The 26,166-nt window shown below is 38.7% G+C and overlaps 1 protein-coding gene across 2 annotated transcripts in view; it reads left to right on the top strand.

The window, feature by feature from the left end:
* The first annotated feature begins 4,106 nt into the window (after positions 1-4,106).
* The window catches only part of RPGRIP1 (RPGR interacting protein 1), a 71,948-nt gene continuing 49,888 nt past the window's right edge, over positions 4,107-26,166 (top strand). The window contains exons 1-8 of one of the 2 annotated variants that reach the window (XM_065872115.1): positions 4,107-4,166; positions 9,976-10,097; positions 16,678-16,810; positions 19,642-19,916; positions 21,078-21,177; positions 21,696-21,827; positions 22,489-22,594; positions 25,406-25,429. In XM_065872115.1, the coding sequence (XP_065728187.1) occupies positions 10,079-10,097; positions 16,678-16,810; positions 19,642-19,916; positions 21,078-21,177; positions 21,696-21,827; positions 22,489-22,594; positions 25,406-25,429 (789 nt within the window). In that variant the 5' untranslated portion in view covers positions 4,107-4,166; positions 9,976-10,078. Of the gene's footprint in view, positions 4,167-9,975; positions 10,098-16,677; positions 16,811-19,641; positions 19,917-21,077; positions 21,178-21,695; positions 21,828-22,488; positions 22,595-25,405; positions 25,430-26,166 lie in introns of those variants that run through there. The other variant, XM_065872114.1, reaches the window with a different exon arrangement.

Below are 26,166 nucleotides of genomic sequence, written 5' to 3'. Positions count from 1 at the left end.
TAATACTCCATTGTATATATGTACCACATCTTCTTTGGTGGACATTTAGGTTGCTTCCATATCTTGACTATTGTAAATAGTGCTGCTATGAACATAGGGGTGCATGTTTCTTTTTGAATTATAGTTTTGTCCAGATATATGCCCAGGAGTGGGATTGCTGGATCATATGGCGACTCTTTCAATAGAATGATTCTTATCTTTTATTACTACCTATTCCACAACTCCACCCTCAGAATACTGCCTTTTTGTCATCTCAATTTATATTCAGATACCTAAAACCTAGAACATACTCCCTTGCTCACTTTCTCATTGTTCAAAGAACACTGACTACCATTCCCTTCTGGGGAGTGGTAAAAACAGAATAGTAGGAGTCAAAAAATGGTAAATTTGGAGAATGTGAAGAAATGCTGAATTAGGGATAATTTATCACAAAGAAAGATGGCATGCATTTGAAATGGCAGATTTGAGCAATGGAGAAGAGATCATTAAAGTCCCTTCCCTTTTATCTGAGTCCTGAAAAGTAAACAAAAGCCTTATTAAGCTTGTGTGAGTATGGTTTCTAGTAACTAAATCAAGTATCATTTTTCAATTTTAAATTTAAAGTAAATAAAATTGGGGAATGAAAATGTACTAAAAGTGATTTATGGTGATGGTTGCATTAGTCAGTGAAGTTACTCTAAAAATTCATTGTGTTTTACACCTGAAATGGGCATGTGTAAAATATACCTCAATAAAGTTGTTTTTTTTAAGCTACAAGGAAAAAAAAATGAAATAACACTAAAAACTCAATCCCTTAGTCACACTAACTACATTTCAAATACCTAATAACCTCATGTGGCTAGTGGCTACCATTTTGGACAGCATAGGTCTAGTATATAAAACTTTTCCATGATGTTAAAAAATACTTTCTTAAATCTGTTTTAAGATTTCTTAAGTGTGAGTGTAAAATACTTACACTTACAACAGACATATAACCAAAATAGAAAACATGAAAAAATCGAGTATCCTTAACACATCAGTGACTCTCAAAAGAAATATACAATGATAATAAATATTTTAAAAGTTCAAGGCAGCTAGCAAGCAAAGAAATGCATATTAAAAGGACAGTGAATTAGTATTTTTGTCTATGAAATAGGTATTAAAAAAAAAAAAAGATGCTCCTAATGTTAAGATGAGAAGAAATGGATACTGCTGACAAAAGTGTAAACTAGTACAACTTTTCTGAAAGTTGGTTGGACAGTTTGGAAATAAGTATCAAAGACCTTAAAAGTAGGCATTCTCTTTGAATCAGCAATTCTACTTTTAGTAATTCATCTTAGAAAAATAAATGTGGATGGAAGCAAGGATTTATCTATGAGGGTTTTTAATGCGATATGGTTAGAATGGCAAAAAATAAAAAACTGTCTAAATGCCCATCAATAGGGCATTGATTAAATTGATTATGATACATTTATAGAATAGACTATTAAGCAACCATTTAAAATTATATAATAGAATATTTAATAATATTTTTAAATGTTCATTGTGAATTGTATATTGGTTAATGAAAAATAAAAACGTTTTAAAACTAAATGACCTAGAGTAGTCAAAGCCATAGAAACAGCAAAGTAGAATGGTGGTTGCCAAGGGCTGGGGGGAGGGGGAAATGGGGAGTTGTTTAATGGGCATAGAGTTTCAGTTTTGTAAAACAAAAAGGTCCTGGAGATTGATTGTACAACAATGTGAATATACTGTTAAAAATAAGACAACAGGCCCACAATGGAGTTGCTTATCCTAAGCCCCATGTTACCAAACCAAGACTTGACTTAATTACAGTTTCAGCTCTCCCCAAAATGGAATCTTAAACCAGCCAGTCAGAATTGCCTAATCCACACTCGTTAGGTAATCTGCCTGATAGACCCCTGCCATCCCCTAAAGGATGCAATAACCAACCACTCTTTTGTCCAGTACAACTCCCTTGCTCCCACTCCCTTCTGCCTATAAAAGTCTTTCTTTTTTGTACAGCTCCTCAGAGCTCCTTTCTGTCAGCTAGATAGAATTCTGCCTGATTCATGAATTGTTGAATTAAAACCAATAAGATGTATAAAATTTACTCAAGTTGAATTTTTTTTTTTGCGGTACACAGGCCTCTCACTGTTGTGGCCTCTCCCGTTGCGGAGCACAGGCTCAGCGGCCATGGCTCACGGGCCTAGCCACTCAGCGGCCTGTGGGATCTTCCCGGACTGGGGCACGAACCCATGTCCCCTGCATCGGCAGGCGGACTCTCAACCACTGCGTCACCAGGGAAGCCCTGAATTTTGTTTTTTAACAATACTTAACACTATTGAAAATACACTTTAAAATGGTTAAGATAGTAAATTTTATGAGTATTTTACTAAATTTTTAAATTTTAAAAAATAAACTTAAAAAAGAAAATAAATGATTCTATTTTTTATTTTAAGTATTATGTATGCCTTTATGCATATGTAAATCAAAATGATAATCATAGTTATCTCTGGGTGTTAGGATTACTAATACATTTAATTTTCTTTTTATTTTTCTGTTCATGTCTACCATGAATGTGTGTTACTTTTGTAATCAAAAGAATGTTATTATATCTCCGACTCCTTTTTTTTCAAGTTATTTTATTTATTTATTTATTTTTGGCTGCATTGAGTCTTCGTTGCTGCACGCGGGCTTTCTCTAGTTGCAGCAAGCAGGGGCTACTCTTCGTTGTAGTGTGCAGGCTTCTCATTGTGGTGGCTTCTCTTGTTGTGGAGCATGGGCTCTAGGTGTGTGGCTTCAGTGGTTGTGGCACTCGGGCTCAGTAGTTGAGGTTCGCAGGCTCTAGAGCGTAGGCTCAGTAGTTGTGGCACATGGGCTTAGTTGCTCCGCAGCATGTGGGATCTTCCCAGACCAGGGATCCAACCCATGTCCCCTGCATTGGCAGGCGGATTCTTTAACCACTGTGCCACCAGGGAAGTCCTCCAACTCCTTGATGACTGAAATTCCTTCCACATGGAACAAAGCCTATAGTCTACATTTAGAAGTACATTAAGCCTAGTGAAAAAATATCAAATGGTATAAATTCACTCTAAAGTGTAATGAGGCTGTCGGGGAAAAAACAGGAGGTAACTGGTTGCCTGAAAGGGGTAGGAGGAAATCTTTAAAAAATTAGAGATTCAGAAAAAAGACAGCAAAATTACCAACACAAACTTGGCCTACTTCAAAATTTTGCCCAGCACTAATTCTGGTTAGATCATATGAAAAAGGAGAGAAGACCCAAGATCCTTGAGAAATTGCTTGGGCAAGAAGCAATCTTGGGTGCAGAAAAGGCCAGTTTTTATAAGTCTGTCATTTAGACCTGGGAAAATATTTTGTTGGATTTTCCTGTTTTCACTGGGAGATTTATGTGTTCTGGATAATTTGTATACATCCTAATTGTCTCTCTCATTTTATTTCATTTTATTTATAGGACATAGGGAAGTCACACAGGGCCCATAAACATGTGCTCACCCTCCTGGAAATCCCTTTTCAATGTATACACTGAGTGTGCATAACAAAGAGAATTTCATGTAATGATTTAGACTATATTTCACTTAATATATAGTATGAATGCAGTGACCAGCATGCAGAATTTTTAAGAACATCTAATTTTCAAATGTCAAGTTGTGTTGTTGCATAATTACATCCCAATATTTGGTTTGGAAACTATGGTCACAGTGAAATGGATTATATACATTCTTTTACTTGAGAGGGTCCTGGCACACATGAACTGAGCAGGCACACTGATCCCACCAATGGAGCAGAGTTTTTTCCCTTCAAAGAGATCCTCAGGGCTCCAGAAAATCTCCCACTGTTGTTGCCCTTCAGGAAGAGATTTAAAGATCATTCTCCAACACCAGTAAATTTCTGTTAATCTCAAATCAAATAAATACGTTTTCAGCTTTAGTTTTAGTTGAGAAGTTGGTATGCTAAAGAATGTTTTAGCTCCAACCACAGCACACGTAGAGGAAAAAGCACAGCCTTCAAGCTCTGATGTGCAAAGAGTTAACATCTTAAGAGCTAAACAGAACTGTATTAACTCCTCTCTTAACAAGCCAGGAGGACAAGAGGATTCTATAGGCCTGAAGGACATCAAAACAGAGAAAAGAATTAGAGAGAGCTCTCTGGAGGAAGCAAGAACTGTAAGTTTATATCTAATACATATTTATAGTCTTTCATTTCTTTCCTTAGGGTGTTTTTGAAAAGAGTGAAATAAGTTTATTCATTTTGTATTGTGCCTGTCTCCCAGGCATCCAGACACAGTATCACTAGGTCATCTTTAATCCTGTCACCTTCTTAACTTCATACCACATCCAACTAGTTGGCAAGTATTTTGATTCTCCTTCCTCAGTGTCTTCGTGATCTATCCCCCTCTTCCATCCCCCTGCCACCATCCTTCTTAATTCAAGGCCACTTGCCTGAACCACAGCAATATCCTAATGTTCTTCTCTGCCAGTCTCTCTAACTCACTTATGCCAGATGAATCTTCCTAAAGCCCTTCCACAGCTCTAACTCTATTGCTCTTGTGCTCAAAATGTGTAATTCTCACCCATTGGCAGAATGAATACGATGCCTCTAATTTATATGCAAGATCTTCCAAAATATGCTTCCTTTCACTTAAATTCCCACAGCTCTTCTTTCTCAAAGTTGTCATGCCTACCTGCTACTGTCGAAGACCACCCTGCTCTTTGCCCATCCCTGATTCTATTGAAACTCTCCTCTCTCTGTATAGAACACTCTGTATCTCCACCTGCCAAAATCCCTCCCAGACTCCAACAACCCTCCCTCCATAAAGCTTTATCTGATCCTTCAAGTAAATGTGAATTTCAGTCTTCTTTTACACTTTCATTTTGCTTTGCTCTTCTCGGATTGACTTTTTTTTTTTTTTTTTTTTTTTTTTTTGCGGTACACGGGCCTCTCACTGTTGTGGCCTCTCCCGTTGCGGAGCACGGGCTCCGGACGCACAGGCTCAGCGGCCATGGCTCACGGGCCTAGCCGCTCCATGGCATGTGGGATCTTTCCGGACCGGGGCACGAACCCGTGTACCGTGCATTGGCAGGCGGACTCTCAACCACTGCGCCACCAGGGAAGCCCTCGGATTGACTTTTTATATTTTACCTTACGGTTAAGAATGTGCTTTTCTCATTTCTCCTGTCCTCATTAATTGTTCACTTATTTTTCTTTCTTTTTTTGTGGGAAACTATGTTTTTTATTATTATGATTGACATACAGCAGTGTATAAGTTTAAAGTGTACAGCCTAATGATTTGACTTACATATATTGTGAAATGATGACCACAATACATTTAGTAAACATCCATCATCTCATATAGATACAGAATTAAAGAAATATAAATACATTTTTCCTTGTGATGAGAACTCTTAAAATTTACTCTCTTAGCAACTTTCATATCTAACATACAGCAGTTTTAATTATATTTCTCACATAGTATATTACAACCCTGGAAATTATCTCATAACTGGAAGTTTGTACCTTTCGACTGTCTTCATCCAATTCCCATTCCCCCCTACCCCCAACTCTGGTAACCACAAATCTGAGGGCTTTATTTTTCTTCTCCTTGTAGCAGCTGCACAAAATGGGTACTCAGTAATATTTGTCAAATTAAGTTCAGTCCAAATTCCAGGAGTTCCTGTCATCTTTTCTGATCATTCGTACAACCGACACTAAAATTACAGAGACTACACTTTTCTCCATAGCTTCTCTTTATCTCTGTTCCAAGTTTCTTCCTCAATGCTTACATCTCCTTTGCTTCTATCCTCTTACATAAGATCGGCTCCTCCTGAGTTCCCTCACTCATTTTAAAACTATTTTCTTTAAGAGTCTATTCACAAATTGTCCCTTCCTTCCCCCAGATTTGAAGGAGCCTAATTTCAGCCCCCCTTTCAGGGACTTGACTGTTTCTTGGGCCTGTTAAAGTTAGTAATGGGAAGACCTGAATTCCCAATCCATATTAAATTTAAAATAGCTAAAACCCTACTTCTATATTTTGACTCATAGGCCCACTTAATCCATGAATTTTTAGAGGATGGGAGTATTTTTGCAGCATTTCCTATGCTCCACTGAAATGCTACTGACATTCTTTTGAGCAGATTTTTTCACCTGATTTTTACATTTTTCTTCTTTTTTCTCTCTCCTACTCAAATCAGTGACACCATTATGGCTCTCACTTCACTGTGTTCTTGGACGTGAGGGAGAATTAATGCAAAACTTTGTAAAATCATTAAAAGCAACTCTAAAAAGGAAAACAATTTCTGCCACAATCCAATATCATAATAATACATCAGTTGAAAAATTATTATGTATCTGCAGATACCAGGCACTCTGTTAGGTACAAAGATATCCTTGAAAGAGCTGATAGAGGGGCTTCCCTGGTGGCACAGTGGTTGAGAGTCTGCCTGCTGATGCAGGGGACACGGGTTCGTGTCCCAGTCCAGGAAGATCTCACATGCTGCGGAGTGGCTGGGCCCATGAGCCATGGCCTCTGAGCCTGCGCGTCTGGAGCCTGTGCTCCGCAACGGGAGAGGCCACAACAGTGAGAGGCCCGCGTACCGCAAAAAAACCCAAAAAAACAAAAAAAGAGCTGATAGACTAGTGAAGAGACACATGATATATAAACACTATAGAGAAATGACTTATACTAACCAACATACAAGATAATTACATATATAATATAAATCATTAACTTATACTGATAAATACAATAGAATTATCAATTGGCCAGAGACTAGTTCAGTGAAAACAACAAAAAACAGCTAACATTTAGCTAATATGGAGCCTGTACTAAGTGCCAAGCATTATGCAAATTTTTTATAGGCATTATCTCAATTCACCCTCATCATAACCATATGAGATGAGTATTTCATCCCTATTTTATAGGTAAGGAAAATAAGCAGGGTGGTTAAGTAACTTGTCCATGGTCACACATCAAAATATGTGGATCCTTGTCTTTCTTATTCCTAGGCTCTTGACCACAGTCACTATTTACAGTTCATTCTCTCCAACTTTAATCAGAGGTGAGTATAAAATCAGAGTAAGGGGAGTTGGCTATATGATTTTAATTTTTGATGTCATCATACTGGCTTTATTCAGCAATCACTACTAAAGACTAATTCTTTGCCCTCACTCACCTACCATTGCCCCAGTGCACTGCAACTCAATACCACTGCGACGGATTTCTTTTTGTCTTTCATTTCATTGGGTGCAAAACAAGTGATAAATTCTTCTTCCTTACATCTACTCTCCACTCCTTTTTTCCTGAGAGATTAAATCTGGTCAATTCATTGGATTTGGATGTCCCTTCATCACACCTTCAGTGACGTTCTCCCCTGAGTTTTCTTTTCTGGTATTCTGATAGGCTCCATTTCATTCTTAGAGCTTCTCTGACCATTTTTAGTGGTGCTTTCCAGTGGCACCATAGTGCTATGCAGCTTTGGTGGTGTATTTTGGAAGGGTCATAAACCAGAACAATCTTTTCTGGGTCCAGGTATTAAAGAACCACAGCATCCCTTCCTCCACTACAGCTTCATTTTTGCAAATGGCTTCAGGTCCAGAGGACGAGGTCTGTGATGCAGTCACCCCTCCTTTCCCTTCATCTTACTTCTCTATGATAGGAGGCTGAGAAAATGGGGTAATATAGCAGACCTACGAAAGCTACTTTCAGTGTGAGGATTGACATTAAAACAAAATGGTTTCCTCGGTTGCTTCCATTCTGTTCTTATCCTGGGACTATTGTCTAACATGTGAAAGCGTATCAACTTTTGGGTGATAGTCAGCTTCCTTAATATAGAAATCTGTAAAGATCCCTTTAAAATTATGTCATTTGAAAGATATTCTCCACTTATTGTGGTTTAAAAAAGTGAAACATCACAGAACAGAATATGAATGACTCAATTCAAGTTAAATTGTCTGGAAAATAGATCAACAAAATGTTAATGTTTTCTCCCAGTAATAGAATTTCTCCATCATGCTTTTTTACCTTCTTTGTATTTCTCTGCTTGTTCAAAATAAGCCTGTGAGCAAACTTTGTAAGTTGACAAGTCAAGCTAGCTTCAGCAAAAAGGGGAATTTGTTGTAAGGACATAATACTCTCCTACAGAACCTAAGGGCAGGAACAGAGACAGGCCTTGGAAAAGACTAAAATCAAGGATAGGAAGCTTTTAGGACCTTTTAACTCAGCCACTCAGTGTCATTCTCTCTCTTGACTTGTTATTCATTCACCTATTCACTTATTCAATATATATTTATTAGGTGCCTACTACATTCTAGGAGTTGTTCAAGTGCTGGGAAATAAATGTAAATAAGATAAACCAATTGTCTGCTTTCAAAGTCCTTATATTTTAGTGAAGAGGAGGTAATAAATAAGTGTAAATAAATGAAGATAGTTTCTGGATATGGTAAGTGTTACCAGTGAAATAAACAGGGCGACATGACAGAGTATAACTGAAGAAGTCCTCACTTTAGTTATGAAGTCAGAGAAAGTCCTCTTGGCAGATGAAAAGATCGTGAGAGACTGAAGGATAAGAAGGAACTAGCCATGTGAAGAGCAAGGGAAAGAACATTCCAGCCAAGTACAAAAGTCCTGAGGCAAGAGGGAGCTTGCTGGTTCCAGGAGCAGAGAGGAGGCCAGTGGCAAGGAATGTTATTTGCTAGAGGAGGAGAAATACAAAGCGTGATCTGAGAAATAGGAAGAAGGTCAGATCATAGAGGCCATGCTGACTACAGTAAGGAGTTTAGATTTTATTTTAAATGTAAAGAAAAAACCACTGGACAATTTTAAGCAGGAAATGCGATGACCTGGGTTGTTTTTTAAAGAGCACTCTGGATGTTTCAGGGAGAATTGGTGGGAGGGGGATGGAGAGAGGAAAATGGGTAGAGCATTAGGAGAACATTATGGTAGTTGAGGTAGGGGACACTGGTGACAAGAATTAGAGTAGTAGCTGTGGAGACAGGGTGATATATATTTTTAGGAGGTACCTGGAGGATTTGCTAGTGGATGACAGAAAGGGAGAAATTGAGGCTTTAGGAAATGGTGGGATGGTAATGCCATTTATGGAGATAGAGAAAGCCTGGGAGATCAGGTTTGAGAGAGAAATTAGAATTCTTGTGTGAGACAGGTGAATTTGAGATACCTAGCAGTCATGCAAGTGGAAATGATTAAAATTCAGGAAGATGTACAAATCTGAAGGTCAGGGCTGGAGACAAAAATTTTGGAAACAACAGCATGTATACACACACACACACACACACACACACACACACACACACACACACACACGGTATTTAAAGCCAGGAGACTGGATATTATAATTCAGAAAAAGAGTGTTGACCAAGGTTTGAAGTGACTCTGCAGGTAGGATTTCCAGAGTTATTTAGGCTACAAAGCAGAATATGGCCATCCCAGAACTCCCAAGTTTACGTAATAGTCCTAGCCATTCACAGAGGCTAATTTAACTCTCTTAGTCCCATTTCCAAATGCCTGGGGAAAAGAATATGATTGGCCCAGCTTAGGTCAGTTGTCTACCCCTGGTCTAATGAACAATGACTGTGGAAACTGGATCATAGACTATAAACTGGTTACTGGTGACTCAGTCCGTATGAATGGAGTGGAGAGGGGTTCAGAGGCTCATTTCCTGGAGAAAGGATATGGTCATTGGCTTCCAGGCTGAGCAGACACTTTAAAAATGATTCAAAATGGTATGCATCAATTCTATAATCAGAAAAATTGATTTCATTTTGAAGAAATAATGTCATTATTACTGAATGCTTGGTCTTACCCTTCAGTGTAGAGTGATCCACATGACTACAAAAAAGACTATGTCATGTTATATACCATCCTGAAAGTGTTGAGGAATTCCTGCTACAACTTAAGTATAGCCTGCAGAAGGCATCTCAAAGTTGCATGTAATTGGCTGAACTTTTCCTTTATTTTAGTGTCCTGTGGGATCTCTCACAGCTTGGGAGATGATACGACATCTTATCTTCTGGTGGACAATACAGCCAAGGCCCTGTTAGAGACATAGACTCGATACCTGTGATGGTACCAGCGTCAAAAGGTAAATTCGGTGCCTGAGGATGGATGTCTTTTAGAATGAAAACAACCCTCAGTCTGTTATTGTCGGGCGTCTTGCTAGCCTTCACAGTGACTGCTTTGCTCTCAGGTCTTTTCTTCAATCTTCTCAATGTTTTATTCATATATTCTTATAATAAAATTTTTACTGTGTGGGTTTAGGAGGTGAAGATAAATACCACCACCACAAATACCACAACAAAAACCAAGAGCAAATGAGTGGGTCTCATTCTTCTATCCATGTGATCAGCCCTTCACTCTCACTAAACAGAGGTAGGCAATTTAAAAGGAAAGGGCAAGGACTTCCCCGGTGGCGCAGTGGTTAAGACTCCATGCTCCCAATGCAGGGGGCCCAGGTTTGATCCCTGGTCTGGGAACTAGATCCCACATGCATGTTGCAACTAAGAGTTTGCATGCCACAACTAAGGAGCCCGTGAGCCACAACTAAGGAGCCTGCCTGCTGCAACTAAGACCTGACACAACCAAATAAATAAATATATATTTTTTAATTAAAAAAAAATGAGAGGGCATGGCCCCACTAGCGCTTCTTCCCCACTCACCTTAAGATGCTTTTGTAACTTTGTTCATACTCTCCCACCCCTCAGTCCTATTCATAGCTACTATTAATTCTACTTTCACTTGATTTCACTTCTGTAAGTTTTATTTCAAAGATAGGGCACTTTATGCACTGCCCATGGGTGTATAAATGGTGCCATCGCTTTGGAAAAAGTCTTGGCATTATCTAGTAAAATTGAACATGCAGCTTTACTTCTAGGCATAGAATTTGCAGGGATTTTTGCATATATGTACCAAGAGACATTTATCGGAATGTTCATAGTAGCGTTGTTCATAAGAATAAAAAATGGAAACAACATAAATGTCCATTGATCAGAAAATGAATACACACTGACATATAATTATACACTGAAATAAATTTTTTTCTTCATAATAAATAATTTCATTTTCTTTATAAAATTATAAAGAAATACAAGGCAGTTATTAATACAATATTCAAGATAGTGGTCCCTCTGGGAGAAGAAGGGAATAATATGGGTGAGGAACTTACAGAGGGTATTAGTAACCTCCTGTTTCATAAGCTGGTATGTATGTATGTGTACGCTTTATTATTATTCTTTAAACTGTCCGTATATGTTTTATTTCCTCATTTATATGTGTGAGATAGAAAAAAATAACATATGTAGTAATATTTATATAATAATACATGTATAATGTATGTTGTATATAATACATATATATTATACATAATAGTTTTATTGGGATATAAATTACATAACATAAAATTCACTCTTTTAAAGTATACAGTTTCTTAATTTTTACTATATTCACTGAGTTGTGCATTCATCCCCAGTACCTAATTTTAGAACATATCATTACCTCCCCCAAAAAACCTTATAGAAGACATTCCCCGTGTCCCCACTCCCTGCCCCTGGTAATCACTAATCTGCTTTAAGTCTCTGGATTTGTCTATTCTGGACATTTTATATAAATGGAATCATATAATATATGATTTTTTGTGTCTGGCTTCTTTCACTTAGCATAATATTTTCAAAGTCCATCCAAGTTGTAACATTTATCAATACTCCAGTCCTTTTTATTGCTGAATAATAATACCACATTTTGTTTATACACTCATCAGTTGATGGACATTTGAGTTATTTTCACTTTCTGGCTATTGTAAGTAATGCTGGTATGAACATTTGTGTACAAGTTTTCAGGTGGACATATGTTTTCATTTCTCTTAGGTATATACCTAGAAGTGGAATTGCTGGGTCATATGGTAACTCTATGTTAGTTCGAGGAACTGCCAAACTATTTTTGAAAGCCGTTGCACATTTTTACATCCCTACTAACAATTCATGAAAGTTCTGATTTCCTCATATCCTCACCAATAGTTGTTATTGTTATTGAGGTGGTATCTCATGTTGTTTTTTAATTTATTCTTTCTTTTTGTGGTTTTGATTTGCACTTCCCTAATGAGTAATCACGTTGAACATCTTTCATGTGTTTATCAGCCATTTGAATATCTTCTTTGGAAAAATGTCTCCTCAGATCCCTTGCCTATTTTTTAATTGGGTTATTTGCCTTTATATTGTTGGTTGTTAAGAGTTCTTTATGAATTTTTGATACACGTCTCTTAACAGATATATGATTTGCAAATATTTTCGCCATTCTGTTGGTTGTCTTTTCACTTTCCTGATAGTGGCCTTTGAAGCACAAAAGTTTTTAATTAATTAATTAATTTTTTGATACTTGTGCTTTTGGTTCCATGTCTAACTTCATAGTGTCATGTCTAATACTTCATGGCCCAAGGTCACAAAGGTTTATTCCCATATTTTCTTCTAAGAATTTTATACTGCTAGGTCTTACATTTAGGTCTGTGATCCATTTTAAGTTTATTTTTACTATGGTTTGAGGTAAGGATCCAACTTCATTCTTTTGTATGTGTCTATCCAGTTGTCCCAGCACCATTTGTTGAAGAAGTTATCCTTTCCCTACTGAATTTTCTTGGCACACTTGTCAAAAATCAATTAACCAGACATGTATGGGTTTATTTCTGGACTCTCAATTATATTCCACTGATCTACATGCCTATCCTATGCCAATACCATGGATTATTATAGCTTTGTAGTAAGTTGAAATCAGGATGTGAAAAATAACTTTGTTATTTTTCAAGGTTATTTTAGCTATTCTGGATCCCTTGTATTTCTATCTGAACTTTAAATAATGCTAAAGCTAATAGGTAGAAATTTTATAATGTCATAATTTAAAAGTTTAATGTCATACAACGTTGTCATAATATACAATGTAAAATTATTTCCTCACAAAACAATTATTAGTTAATAGGTTTTAAAAAGACTTGTCAATTAACTTTATGGTAGACAAAACTATCAGACACCCTCTTAACCAATAACTGAAGTTAACATTAATGTTAATGAGACTGGTGGAGATACCAACATTATGTGCCTCCTGATATAATGCACTGAGGAGAGTATAGCTTCAGTTCTGTGGGATTCCTGCCCCAAATGCACAACCTGAACCCATTATGAAGAAACATCAGACAAACCCTAACTGAGGGGCATTCTACAAAGGAATTGGCCTTTACTCCGTGCTCTTAAAATGTCAAAGTCATGAAAGGCAAGGAGAAACTAAAAAAACTGTTCTAGAGTGAAGCAGACTAAAGAGACATGGCAATCGAATGCAACACATGGCCCTGAATTGTTGAAATTTGAATGGTCTATGGGTTAGATGGTAAAATGATATTAATGTTAATTTCCTGATTTTGATGGATATACTGTGCTTATGTACATATGTTCTTCTTTTTAGGAAATATACAGTGAATTCTTTAGAAGTAATGGGACATCGTGTCTATAATTTCCTTTTAAGTGGTTCCAAAAAGTAATATGTAGAAAATATATATGTCATATTATATATTATGTAACAAATATATGTAGAAAGAGAGAGAAAGAATAGGATAAGGCAAATGAAGTAAAAGGTAACAATTGTGGAATCTAAGTGAAGGGGATATAGGAGTTCTGCATATTATTCTTGCAAATTTTCTGTAATTTTGAAATTATTTCAAAATAAAAACTTATTAAAAGAATCGTAAGAAAATAAATGAAGAAAGACTTTAAAAATTGTGAAAAAAATTGTGAATCACTATATATTGTATACCTATAACTTATATAATATTGTATATCAACTATATTTCAAGTTAAAAAAAAAGGAAAGAGACATTATTTATTGCTTTTCTTTTAGGAACAAAATAATTAGAAGATGTTATAACATATGAGGATGAATGAACCCTAGTGGCAATTATGGCTAACCTGTCTAGCTGAGCCAAAGCTAGTTGATTCATGTGAGATAGATGCAGAAAAGAAGTCTCCAGAAGGGAAGCCAAGCACCTGGCCCAAGGCCTGGGAGTTTTACTTGATTTCCAAAAGGTTAAATCATTCGTATGCAGGGATTGTATTGTGGGAGGGGAGAGATTGTTTACTGGAAAAAAGGAGGAGGGGGATGACTTGCCTGAATCAGGAATTGCTGGGGTCCTGCTGGTCTTCTTGAGACCAAATAGATTGCATAGATAGAGATCCAAACTCCTTTAGATAATATTCTCTACTTGGGAAGACTGTCATTAACTGAACAAACAGTCTTTCAGTATCATTTAATCAGACAAGACTATTCATAGTAAGTCACTGTGTGGGAAGTCTTAGCCTCTTAGGAAGATATCTGAGACACAGCTGGCTTAATCTGGGTCAGGAGGGTTAATGATTCGCTGGAGGAAGGAATAGAATCAGAGACTAGCCAGATCCCTGACTTCCATGAATTCATCTCACCTCAAGATTTCTCCTTCATATGCATAATTTTCATCTGCAATGATTACACATGCTATTACCCACTCTGTTTTCATCTTCTCTCATTCCTATCCTAACATAAAGAGGTCCTTCAAAATTAGGCAGAAGGGTGGCTTCTTGCCTACAGGGACCAACTCAAGACAGACTGAGAGAAAAAAAGTCTGCAAAACATATATATAACAAAGAACTTATATTCAGAATTTACAAAGAACTCTTACAACTCAAAAATAAAAATATTTTTAAAAATCCAACAATAAAAAATGAGCAAAAGATTTGAACACGCTTTATTTAAGAAGAAATGCAGATAGCATATAGCACACAAGAAATGTTCAACATCAGTTGTCATTAAGGAAATGTAAATTAATAATGCAAATTAATACACTTAAAACCACTATATACCCACTAGGATGGCTGAAATTAAAAAGACCAAGTGTTGATGAGATGTAGAGGAACTAGAACTCTCATACCCTGCTGGTGGGAATATAATATGGTATAATCCCTTTGGAAAACAGTTTGGCAATTTTTTTAAAAAGTTAAACATGTACCTACCTTATGACCCAACTATTTCACTCCTGTGTATATACCCAGAGAAATGAAAACATATGTTACACAAAGATTTATACACAGATATTTATAGTAGCTCTGTTTGTAATAACCAAAACTGGAAATAATCCAAATGTCCATTGACAGTAAATGGATAAATAAATTATGGTTTATCCAGAATACTACCAGCAATCAAAAGGAACTACTGATAAATGAAACACCACGTATGAATCTCAAAATAATACTCCTGAGTGAAAGAAGTCAGACAAAAAAAAAAAAAAAAAAAGGGACTCTCCTGGAGGTCCAGCAGTTAAGACCCCACACTTCCAATGCAGGGGACGCAGGTTCAATCCCTGGTTGGGGGCATCCCCCGCTCCAAAAGAAAAAAAAACCACTGGGTATATAATGGATGACTCGAACTATATAAAATTCTAGAAAATGGAAACTAATTTGAAGTGACATAAAACATATGTATCAGTGGTTGCCTGGGAACAAAGGTGCGGGTTGGGGCTAGGATGGGGTGGAGAGGAGTGAATTGCTAAGGGGCACAAGGAAACTTGGCAGTGATGGATATGTTCATTATATTTTTTTTCTTCTTTTATATGTTCATTATCTTAATTGTGGTGATGGTTTCACAGATACATACCTATGTCAAAATTAATCAGATTTTACACTTTAAGTATGTTCAGGGTAATTCATGTCAATTATACTTCAATAAAGTTATTTTTTTTTTAAACTTACATTTCATCATTTCCAAAGGATAGATTGGAGAGGTGGTAGTGGTACCTTAGGTGGTTCTGGGACTAAGGTTCTGAGCTCTCTTTCTTCCAGGGAAGGAGCTGTATTTTGAGCTCTGGGTTTTAGAATGGCTGCTACAAGATCAGAGCTGACTCTAGACTAGTGAACACTCACACACTCAAAGGTGTACTGTAGTTTCCTCTGCTTAGATCAAGCAGAGGCTGTATTCCAAGGAGGCAGCTTTGGGGACAATTTCTCCACACCACGGAAACAAAGGTGATGACTCTTGGTACTCAAGAAAGGTTTCTATCCTTTTCCTTACTGGGGATTTGAAGACAGTTGTGGGCACAATCCTTATTTAGGTCCAAATTATCTAATGAGGAGGAAACATAAAAGAGTAGATTAAAAATAAAAATTAAGTAGACTAAAAGCCCTATTTGATACTTTTAGAAAGAGAATATACTTTCCAGACAGGAGGTTGAGTCATATGCTGGAATGATTTTCCACATCCAGGAGTGACATGGAATGATAAAGAGGTCCATTGGTACACATTTCTTATACTTCCTGAATTTCCTCTTAAACACATGACTCAAAATAGATTCAAGGGCTTCCCTGGTGGCACAGTGGTTGAGAGTCCGCCTGCCGATGCAGGGGACACGGGTTCGTGCCCCGGTCCAGGAAGGTCCCACATGCCACGGAGCGGCTGGGCCCATGAGCCATGGCCGCTGAGCCTGCGCGTCCGGAGCCTGTGCTCCGCAATGGGAGAGGCCACAACAGTGAGAGGCCCGTGTACTGCAAAAAAAAAAAAAAAAAAAAGATTCAAGCCCTTTGGGCAAGATGTGGTGAGAGATGTGATGGGTTAAAAAATTACATGCAAAAATAATCTCCATTTACCCTCTCCTGGGACTTTAGGTAAGAATGTAAAGACTCAACTACCCTTGAGCAGGATGACCCGGGAAGAATTGGAGGACAGTTTGTTTCGTCTTCGTGAAGAGCACATGTTGGTGAAGGAGCTTTTTTGGAAGCAACAGGATGAGATCAAAAGGTACCCAGAGTTCTCCTTAAGTCTTTAGAAGCTGTATCTACACCAGGCCTACACCACAATAAACCAAAAAGAATACATTTTCCTGAGATGTCTACACCAGAAAACAATTCAAATGTCAAGGATGGTTAACTCCAAAAATAATTTTTGAAGCAATATTGCTTTATTCTGTGTTCTTGCCAAACACATCAACAGACTGTGGCCATAGTTCATAAAGCATCATCAGAGTTATTCCAACCTAAAGAGCAAGAGACTGCACAGGCTTCTGCCCTGGTCACAAAAGAGAGAATGGGGATGGGGGAATGGCCAAAATCTCAGGGGACCAAAGGCTGCAGGGGCAAGTAAGGGAAGGGGTTTTTTATTTACCAAAAATCATATTGATCATTTACTGTATGCAGGCATGCTATACGTGCTTTATATGTGTTAACTCATTTAATACTATTTAATACTATGAAATAATCATCATTAAGAATGAAAAGGAGGGCTTCCCTGGTGGCGCAGTGGTTGAGAGTCTGCCTGCCAGTGCAGGGGACACGGGTTCGTGCCCTGGTCCAGGAAGATCCCACATGCTGCGGAGCGGCTGGGCCCGTAAGCCATGGCCGCTGAGCCTGCGCGTCTGGAGCCTGTGCTCCACAACAGGAGAGGCCACAACAGTGAGAGGCCTGCGTACCGCCGAAAAAAAAAAAAAAAAAAAAAAAAAAGAATGAAAGGGAGTGCAAAAAGGTTAAGTAACTTGCCCAAGGTCATAGCCAATGGGTGGCAGAGCTGAAAGTTCTTAACTCCAAAATATACCATACACAGTGACTTTAGGGTATTGGCTTTCAAAAGTGTACCTTTTGGGTGCAGACCTGGAAAAGAATCTGAGATGGGGTATGGGTAGATAAATAGATGGGCAGAATGAGAGTTCCGAAAGTCTGGGGTTAATAGCTAGGACACATTTTGAAGATATTTGTGTCAATGCCTCCCAGGCAAAGACCACCAGGAACACATCTATAGCTGGGCAAGTTGGGTTAATTACTGCTGTAGCTTGAAAAAGTGCACACCATGGGCATCTCAGTAAGACTGTTAGAAAGAGCCTATTACAGGATTTTGGCTTCAGTTGGGTGATTTGGGGGAGGGTCCAAGGTAACAGAAGTTTGCTCTAGATTGGGTACTGTCAGAAAGCAGGGGCAGTTCTGTTTGGATATCTCAATGTCTTATCTACAGGGAGGTTAGACTAGAGTGAGGCTAAAGCTGTAATCGGGAAAGAAGCAGCAGTCACTCATATTAGCCAGGAGAGGAGCACGTTTGGTATTCTGCAGGTGGCAGAGTGAACTTGTTTTTGTCTGGGCTGAGACAAAAGTATGCAGCGGCCTTGTTTGGTATCACTCTGTCATGGTCTCAGAGTGGCCTTCTGTGATGTTGTTGATCTGTGAGATTATGTCCAACAGCACAGTAACATGGCCTAGTTGTGAATGCCAGGCCACCAAACAACACTGAGGACTAGCTATGTCAGACCAATTCCCCAATGTCAAGAGCATTGCTTTGCTTTCTCATTGGTAATCCCCAGGAGTGGTTCAGAGCTTCATTTAGAATCTACAGTATTGCAGGCTTCCACTGTATGCCAACACTCTTCAGAATTGGAGATTCTTTTCTTTGTTTGTTTGTTTGTTTTTTGCGGTACGCGGGCCTCTCACTGTTGTGACCTCTCCCACTGCGGAGCACAGGCTCCGGATGCGCAGGCCCAGCGGCCATGGCTCACGGGCCTCTCCGCGGCATGTGGGATCTTCCGGACCGGGACATGAACCCGTGTCCCCTGCATCGGCAGGCAGACTCTCAACCACTGCGCCACCAGGGAAGCCCTGAATTGGAGATTATTTTATATTGTGGAGAACTCGAGAATCCAGTGAAGTCAGATGGTTGCATGGGCCAAAAAACTTTGTCTGTTGGTCAGTAACCAAAAAGTACTTGAGGTTATAGATAGTAAGTGGCTAAATTGGATTCTATCCCCTCAGACTTGGGGCAAGTTACCTAGCTGTTTAATGCCTTGATCTCTTTATCTGGATATAATGATATGTAATAATAATAGCTAACTCCTACACTGCTTACAACGCACCATCACTGTTCAAAGCCCTTTTTATATATATTAACTTATTTTATCCTCATAACAATCCAATGAGCAGGTACTATTTTTATCTTTATTTATAGATGAGGAAACTGAGCATAAAAGGGTAATGACATGCCCCAGGCCACATAGTAAATGTCAGAACTGGCAGGCAGTGAGAACACAGAATCTGATGGTAATGGTTAAAAGTATGATTTTAGGTCAAGATAATAAATAGTAATTGACTATCCATTGTGGGTAAGGCTCGGTGTAAGCAGGGTGGGTATAGAGGAATAATCCTTAGAGTGGGCACATATACAGGAATGTGTGGACAGTTGGGACTGGAGAAGTAAATATTAAAATTTCTACATATATTTAATTATCTCCCTGTTAAAAATTAGTATTTTTTGTTTCTGTTTTATAATGACCATAATTTATTAGTACAAAAGAAACTATATAATTTTAAAATAAATATACACACGAATATACTGAAGACTGCCTCATTTTTTACTAAGAGAGTGTGTGAGCACTGCAACAGAATGAACAAAGACAGACACCAAGATGTCCCTGCTCTGAAAGAGTTACAGTGTATTGGGGACAGAAAATTAATTTTTAAGTGCAAATAGTGGACTACAGCACATAAGTTTATATCAGAGATCAATTCAGGTTATTAACCACCAGATAAACTGTAGAGATAGTAACTGTCATAGAAGGAGAGAGCACGAGCCACCAGCTCTCTTTTTGCCCACAGGATGAGGACAGCCTTGCTCCGGTCAGCTGCAGCAGGCCGGGACCGGAGGGCCGAGGTGGCAGCGGCGGAGCAGCTCTCGGGGCCTACGAGGCGGCGGCGGAACACGGGGTGGCGGCAGCGGCCCCCCAAGCACGTGCGCCCCCCGCTGCACGGGCTGCAACTGCAGTTCCAGCGTGTCGGCCCCCCTGCTCCCCGTTGCACCCAGCCTCGCGTCCACGCGGGACACAGACAGCTCCACACCGCCGGGGCGGCGAGGACCGAAAAACCCAAGAGGGGTGAGGCTCAGGGCCAAGTCCCCGACAGGGCCAAAACACTGGGAAGGATTGATTTGCCGGCCACATTTTCCTCCCACTGCTTTATTCCGCCCACCACGCCCATTTTGTTCTTTTGTTCTCATTCCTTTCTACCTCCCTAAAATCTTTTTTTCCTGAGTAGGATGTCCAGTTCAAAGTTCTCAGTTCACCATGCAGTACTGTTGAGAGGAGAATCAGATAATGGAAATGGGAAGTTTGCTGGTCAAGTTTTGCAAGGCTCTAGAAAACAGAGATAACTTTGATGACATGCTTAGGTGTGAGCAGCAGTGATCTCAAGACAGGTCCCTCTCCTGGGACTCTGGGACTCTGGGCTAAGTGGCCTGTGCCTCTAAAACTGGGGTTCTTCACCTTTTGGGGGAAATGGACTCCTTTGCAACCATGATCAAAAGCTAGGCGTTCTCCCAAGAAAAATGCACATACACATAGACAAAACTTTGCATACAATTCCATGGGTTCAGAGATTGTCAAAGCCTATTCCTGAAGTCCAGGCCTGGAAATCAGGCTGTTAAGTGAGGAGCTGCAGATTTTCATCTTCCTGTATTCCAAGTGGCTAAGCGTCTCTGGCTGCTATGGAACCCAACACTGAATTAAATATAGTGCTGTGTGTAAATTTCCTTCACCTGGCCTACTCATCCCTGCTTTAGGTCCATGAGAATGGGGTGTCTTAACCCTGGGGACTCAATGTTAGGTTTTGTTCAGCACAGCCCTATATTTTCAAGCTCCCTCCTTGAGCCAACAAAATCTTTGTGAAAACAGCTAAAAGTAGAAAAACTAAATAAGTCTAAATTTCAATTCAGTTTAACTTCAGCATTATTGAATACCGGTTATATACTAGGCACTAGAGACAATGATGCATTAGAGTTAGACACACAGTCCCTGCTCTTCTTCCCCTTTATACTGACCTACTTGAGAGTCTGTAGTCCCGCTGACTTATTAAATCAGTAGTTGCATATTTTTGCAAGAGTAAAAACTGAGAAGCTCCCCTCTGAGATCATTGGTCATATAAGGATTTCCTCCAGATCTCAAGGCTCCCTACTTCCAGCACTTGGTGTTCCATTTCTAGCACTTGGGGTTCTGGAAAAATCTGTTGCCAGAGTCTGCATCTTCTGTCTAAACTTTCAGAGTCAAGGGACAGGCTGAGCTACACAGCTCCTCCCACATTCAAGGAACATGTGACAAATGAAAAAGCCAGAGGTGAAGTATCCAGTGAACCCAGCGAACAGTGAGTTCTTTTCCTTTATCCTGTGCTGTTACTCTTTCAACTTTAATTGGAAAAACCTCATTTAGGGAACAAGTGAATGTTGCCATTTTTGAGTCATTCCAGAATAATCAGAGAAGATGAAAGTCAGCCCAATTTGGAAGTTGTCAAATTCCAACTTCATTGCTTAAAAATGGAAAATAAGCATCTCTTTGTCTTCCAAGGAAAGGAAAATAAAGGCCCTTTCCTTAATTGAAGGTATTCCCTCTCTTTCCCTTTATATTTTCCCCCTTAGGTCGTAATTCACTTGTATTTCTGTTTGACACTGGAAAGCTATATTTGGTAAGTTTATCCTCCACATATGCCAAGATTACTAACTCCTCTAAGTTCTTTTTATATATGTGAGAGCCCAGTTCTAAACCCCTATAACAGCGGTTTCTAATTCTTCTTTTCGTGTTTAATATTACTAATTCTAACAGTATAATCTCTTTTAACAAAGTCATAATTATGATTAAACTCACTGGCCTATGCCTGCCTAACAGTGCCCACATTATGACCAGCGATACTATGCAAGTGGAAGAACCACCCAAGTCTTCTGAGAAAATGTGGTCCAAAGATGAGAATTTTGCACAGAGAAGCTCTTTGGAGTGTGCTCAGAAGGCCACAGAGCTTCGGTAAGGGTGTGGCATTCCATGCCTCAAGCCATAATGAACTGAAAAAGAGGTTCTTGTTTGTACCTTTCTTTCATCTCAGAGGAAAAGAGAATGCTTGGGATTAATTCAATCTGAGAAGTAGACCTGGAGGCCCAAGTGGTTAAGTAATGGATTAACATAAAAGGGATGCTTATATATAATAAAAGGTCTGCTGCTTCACTTCACAGAAGGAAAACTATTTCATCCTCATCACCAGATGGGGGCTCTCAGCCCCCACTGTGCATCAGTCCCTGGAAAAATTTTTTTTTTTTTTTACATGGCTGGTCTGTTTTAGTCCCTGGAAAACTTTTTTAAAAATAGACTTTATTTTTTAGAGCAGTTGTAGGTTCACAACAAAATTGAGCATAAAGTACAGAGATTTCTCGTATACCTCCCTGCCACTTCTCCCCACACTGCCTCCTTCACTGTCAACATCCCACAGCAGCTAGAATTGGGAATCTCTGAGACAGAGTCTAGCGAACCCAAATCCTCCCCCACTACCTTTGAAATGATAAAGAAAACATGATCTCTTAGGTTCAGAAATAATGATCTTCCTTTGTGTCCCTGTCCATATCCACAGGGGGAAAAATACTTAACTCTGTCCATTCACAGAGGATATTTTAGCACTGTCTTCTTTCTCCAGAGCTTCCATTAAGGAGAATATACAGCTGATTCGACTTAAGAAGCTCTTACATGAAAGGAATACTTCTTTGGCAGTGACAAAAGCACAATTAACAGAAGTTCAAGCTGTGAGTTGCCATCATCAGCTGTGCCTTTTTGGGGGAAGAAAATCAATTAGTTAAGAGATTTGTATTATCTTCTCCACTTTACACATGGGAGACCACAATGGAGAGAAACTAAGTTGTTTGTCGAAAGTCACACAATTGTGATGAATTGGGAGATTGGGATTGACATGTATACACTGATGTGTATAAAATGGATGACTAATAAGAACATGCTGTATAAAAAAAATAATAAAATTAAATAAAAAAAAAAAGAAAGTCACACAATAGATAGGTGATGTTCAAATCCAGGCCTTACAACTCAGAATCCATTCTTTTTCTAGTACTTGCCATTATCCCTCTGCTGGGAAGAAGGCTCAAGCCCTGCCTGCTAAGGTGGAATTAAGTGAGGTTACCTTGTGTCAGGTTAAGTTCCAAGCCAAAAACCACAACCAGAGTTTAATTAAACTTGGGGAGCCAAGAGCAGTCACAGGGGAGGGGAAGGAAACCAGATTACTGAGCATTTTCTATGTGACGGACTCTGTCCTAGATACTTAGAATCACGATCTCATTTAAGCCTGACAACAGCCATAAAGGTAAGTACGTTTAACGGATGAGGGAACTGAGCCTCAAAGAAGTTAAGTAACTTGCTCAAGTTATAAAAATAGCAAGAGGCAGAGCAGGATTTGAGTCCAGTTTTATCTGAAATCAAGGCTCACACTCTTCTCACTACCACACAATTGAAACTCATATCTGAATGGTAGAAAGAAGGCATAGAGGTTCTAAATAATAGATTGGCACCATTCTTTTATTGAATAAACATTTATTGACTACCACAAACTGTGAAAAGCACTTGGATGCAAAGATTAAAAAGATAAGACATCTCCTGCCTTCAAGGAACTTACAAGAGTGAGAGGACAAGATGTAAACAAGTACAACTATCCACAAACAGGGTATGGGTGCGACACAAAAGAGAGAATAGATCCACCAGAGGATGGGGCGCAGGATCTGTAAAGGATCCATAAGAGATTCTATTCGTGAGCCAAATACTGACAGTTTGGCAGGGGTTAATGAGCGTGCAAGAGAGGGAAGGGCTTTCCGGGGAAGAGTGGTGTAGGCCACAGCACAGAGGTGAGAAACATTAGGGATCAGGTCATGGAGGTCTTATCAGGAATTTAGACATTATCCTACAGATAGTGAGAGCTTGCAGAAAGGTTTTAAGCAAGTTGGTAACATGATCAATTTTTTTTTTCCCCAAAGAGATCACTTTGCCTTTTTTTAATGTCCAAAATATTTTGAAATACATGTTAATAAAAAGAATAATACTTTCAAGAAACTATTATAGAGCACTAATAATGATTAATTCTGGGTAGTAGTAGAATTATAGATGACTGCTATTATAGTACTTATACTTCTCTGAAATTTTCAACTTCTCAAAAATGACAAAACTACCAGGAAAGATCATCTGGCAGTAGAGTGAATGAGAGGGTGGCTGGTACAAGACTGGAGGTAACAGATGGTTAACAGATGTTACTTAACAGATGAGTGATTCAAGGGAGGCAGGATGAGGGTCCCAACCAAGGCAGGGAGAGAGGCTCACAGAGGAAGGACTGTGTTGGGAGAGGTCCAGGAAGTGGAAGAACGGACTTCATCACCAAAGTAGGGTGGGTGAGGGAAAAGCAGAAATGAGAGATGACTTCTGGGTCTCTAGCCTGGGTGATTAAATGATGGTGCCATTCATTGAGATTAGCTACAGCTGGTGCTGCCCTTGGTATGTCTGTTTTGATTGGGACTAAGGGCATCTGTACAAGGCCAAACTCCAAACCTATGTTTTGTAGAGAACTGTGCATATGCTCGTATTCTTTTGATTCGGTTAGTTTTGGTAGCACTGAAAGGATGGGAAATCTGGAAAGGAAGTTATTTTAAAGTTGTATTGGTAAATAGCTATATTTGTGGAATTAGATTTTTCTTAAAATCCATCTATTCTTCCATTGCATTAAAGGAAGAAAGGGAGAAAGCCATTCTAAATTGAATGTCTTTGCCCATATTAATGGTAGTGGCAAAGATGACCTAAAATGGTGAATACTTTTCTAAAATGTAGGTTTTACAATTTGCTTTTTTTGAGCAATTTACCTTTCTAGTCATGCTTACTTACACATATACTAAGATAAGCTTGCATCCTCTTAATCCCTTAGCAGTAAAATGTGGTCAGTAGTGCAGACTCTGGAGTCACACAGGCTGAGATAAAGTTCTGCCTCAGCCCCTTGAAAGCTGTGTGATTCTGGGCAAGTTAGCTCTATGAGCTTTGGTTTTCTCATTTTTAAAGTTTAGATAACAATACCTCTCGGATTTGTTGTAAGGATTAAATGAGATAATATATGTGAAACAATTATGATGATCATAATGTAAGAGATAATGAAACACACAGTAACATATAACATAGTAATTACTCAACCAATAATAGTAGCTGTTGTGAGTTTGGCTATTGTTGTTTTTTCTATTTCTAAAACTGGAAGGAGACCTTTCTGAAGCATGATGAGTAAGAGATGGCACCTAGTTTGAAAATAAAAATACTTCTTAGAAAATCCACCAAGTGCAATGCAAATGTGAATAAATGACCCTTCATCCTTTTTAAAAAAATGGTGTCATCTATTACATTCACAGACTGCCTGGCAAGCTAGGGCAGGGGAAAAGGAGCAGCAATTAGTAAACAGGCACACAAATTGACTTGATTTATGGGAATTTTTTATAATGTCTTTTAAAATAAATATTTAAACATTTGTATTATAAACATCAAGTTGATATATCAATAGAATAATACTTTTTTCTTTCTTTCAGGCATATGAAACTCTGCTCCAGAAGGTACTTAATGAAGATTCCTTAACTGTTTCTTAGTAATCAGAGGAATGAAACCCAAATGAATCTTCATCTTCAAGTAACATAACACCAGAATTTAGCTAACTATATCAAAGTTATTATGTTATACAATTTTTATTGAGACAAATGGTACTATCACTATTATCAGAAGATACTGCATTGTTTTCAAAATTGAAATATGAGATCTGAGTTGAGAAATATTTGGAATAGTAATTTTCAGCCTATTGCTACAGAGAATTATAGCATTTGTTCAAAAATTCCTAAGAGTAGTCCTCTAGCATGTGTGAGGTGGTGAGATATAGCAAAGTTGTTGCAAACCTTCTCTGGTGTTACTAAATATTTGCACCTCTGTGAGCGGGGTACAGGTGAAGCTAGGTAAGTGTCCGTGATTAAGAGTCACTAAGGCAGAGTTCCCAACATGACCAGCCACAACTGTTCCTCACCAGAAGGAACATGGTCATGCTGGGAACTCTGCCAGAAAAATGCACTTAACTTCTAGAGTTAACATATCACTTTGCTAGGGGCAAAAGGAGAAATATTTCATCATAAAAAGCATTCACATAGCTTAGAAGGTAAAGGCAGCTAAGAAAGGTGGCACTTAATTTAGAATCAGGGTTGAATTTGAACCTTGGGGAAATTTAGGCTCCAGTGACAAATTACAGTTTCCCAGAATGGAAAATCCTCACTCACAGGGAAATGGTACTTCCTGAGAAATGCTAGGG

Source organism: Phocoena phocoena, chromosome 2, assembly GCF_963924675.1.
Source record: "Phocoena phocoena chromosome 2, mPhoPho1.1, whole genome shotgun sequence".
In the NCBI taxonomy this organism is placed as follows: domain Eukaryota; kingdom Metazoa; phylum Chordata; class Mammalia; order Artiodactyla; family Phocoenidae; genus Phocoena; species Phocoena phocoena.
Note: the sequence above shows the minus strand (reverse complement) of the source record. Positions and strands in the feature narration are given on the sequence as shown.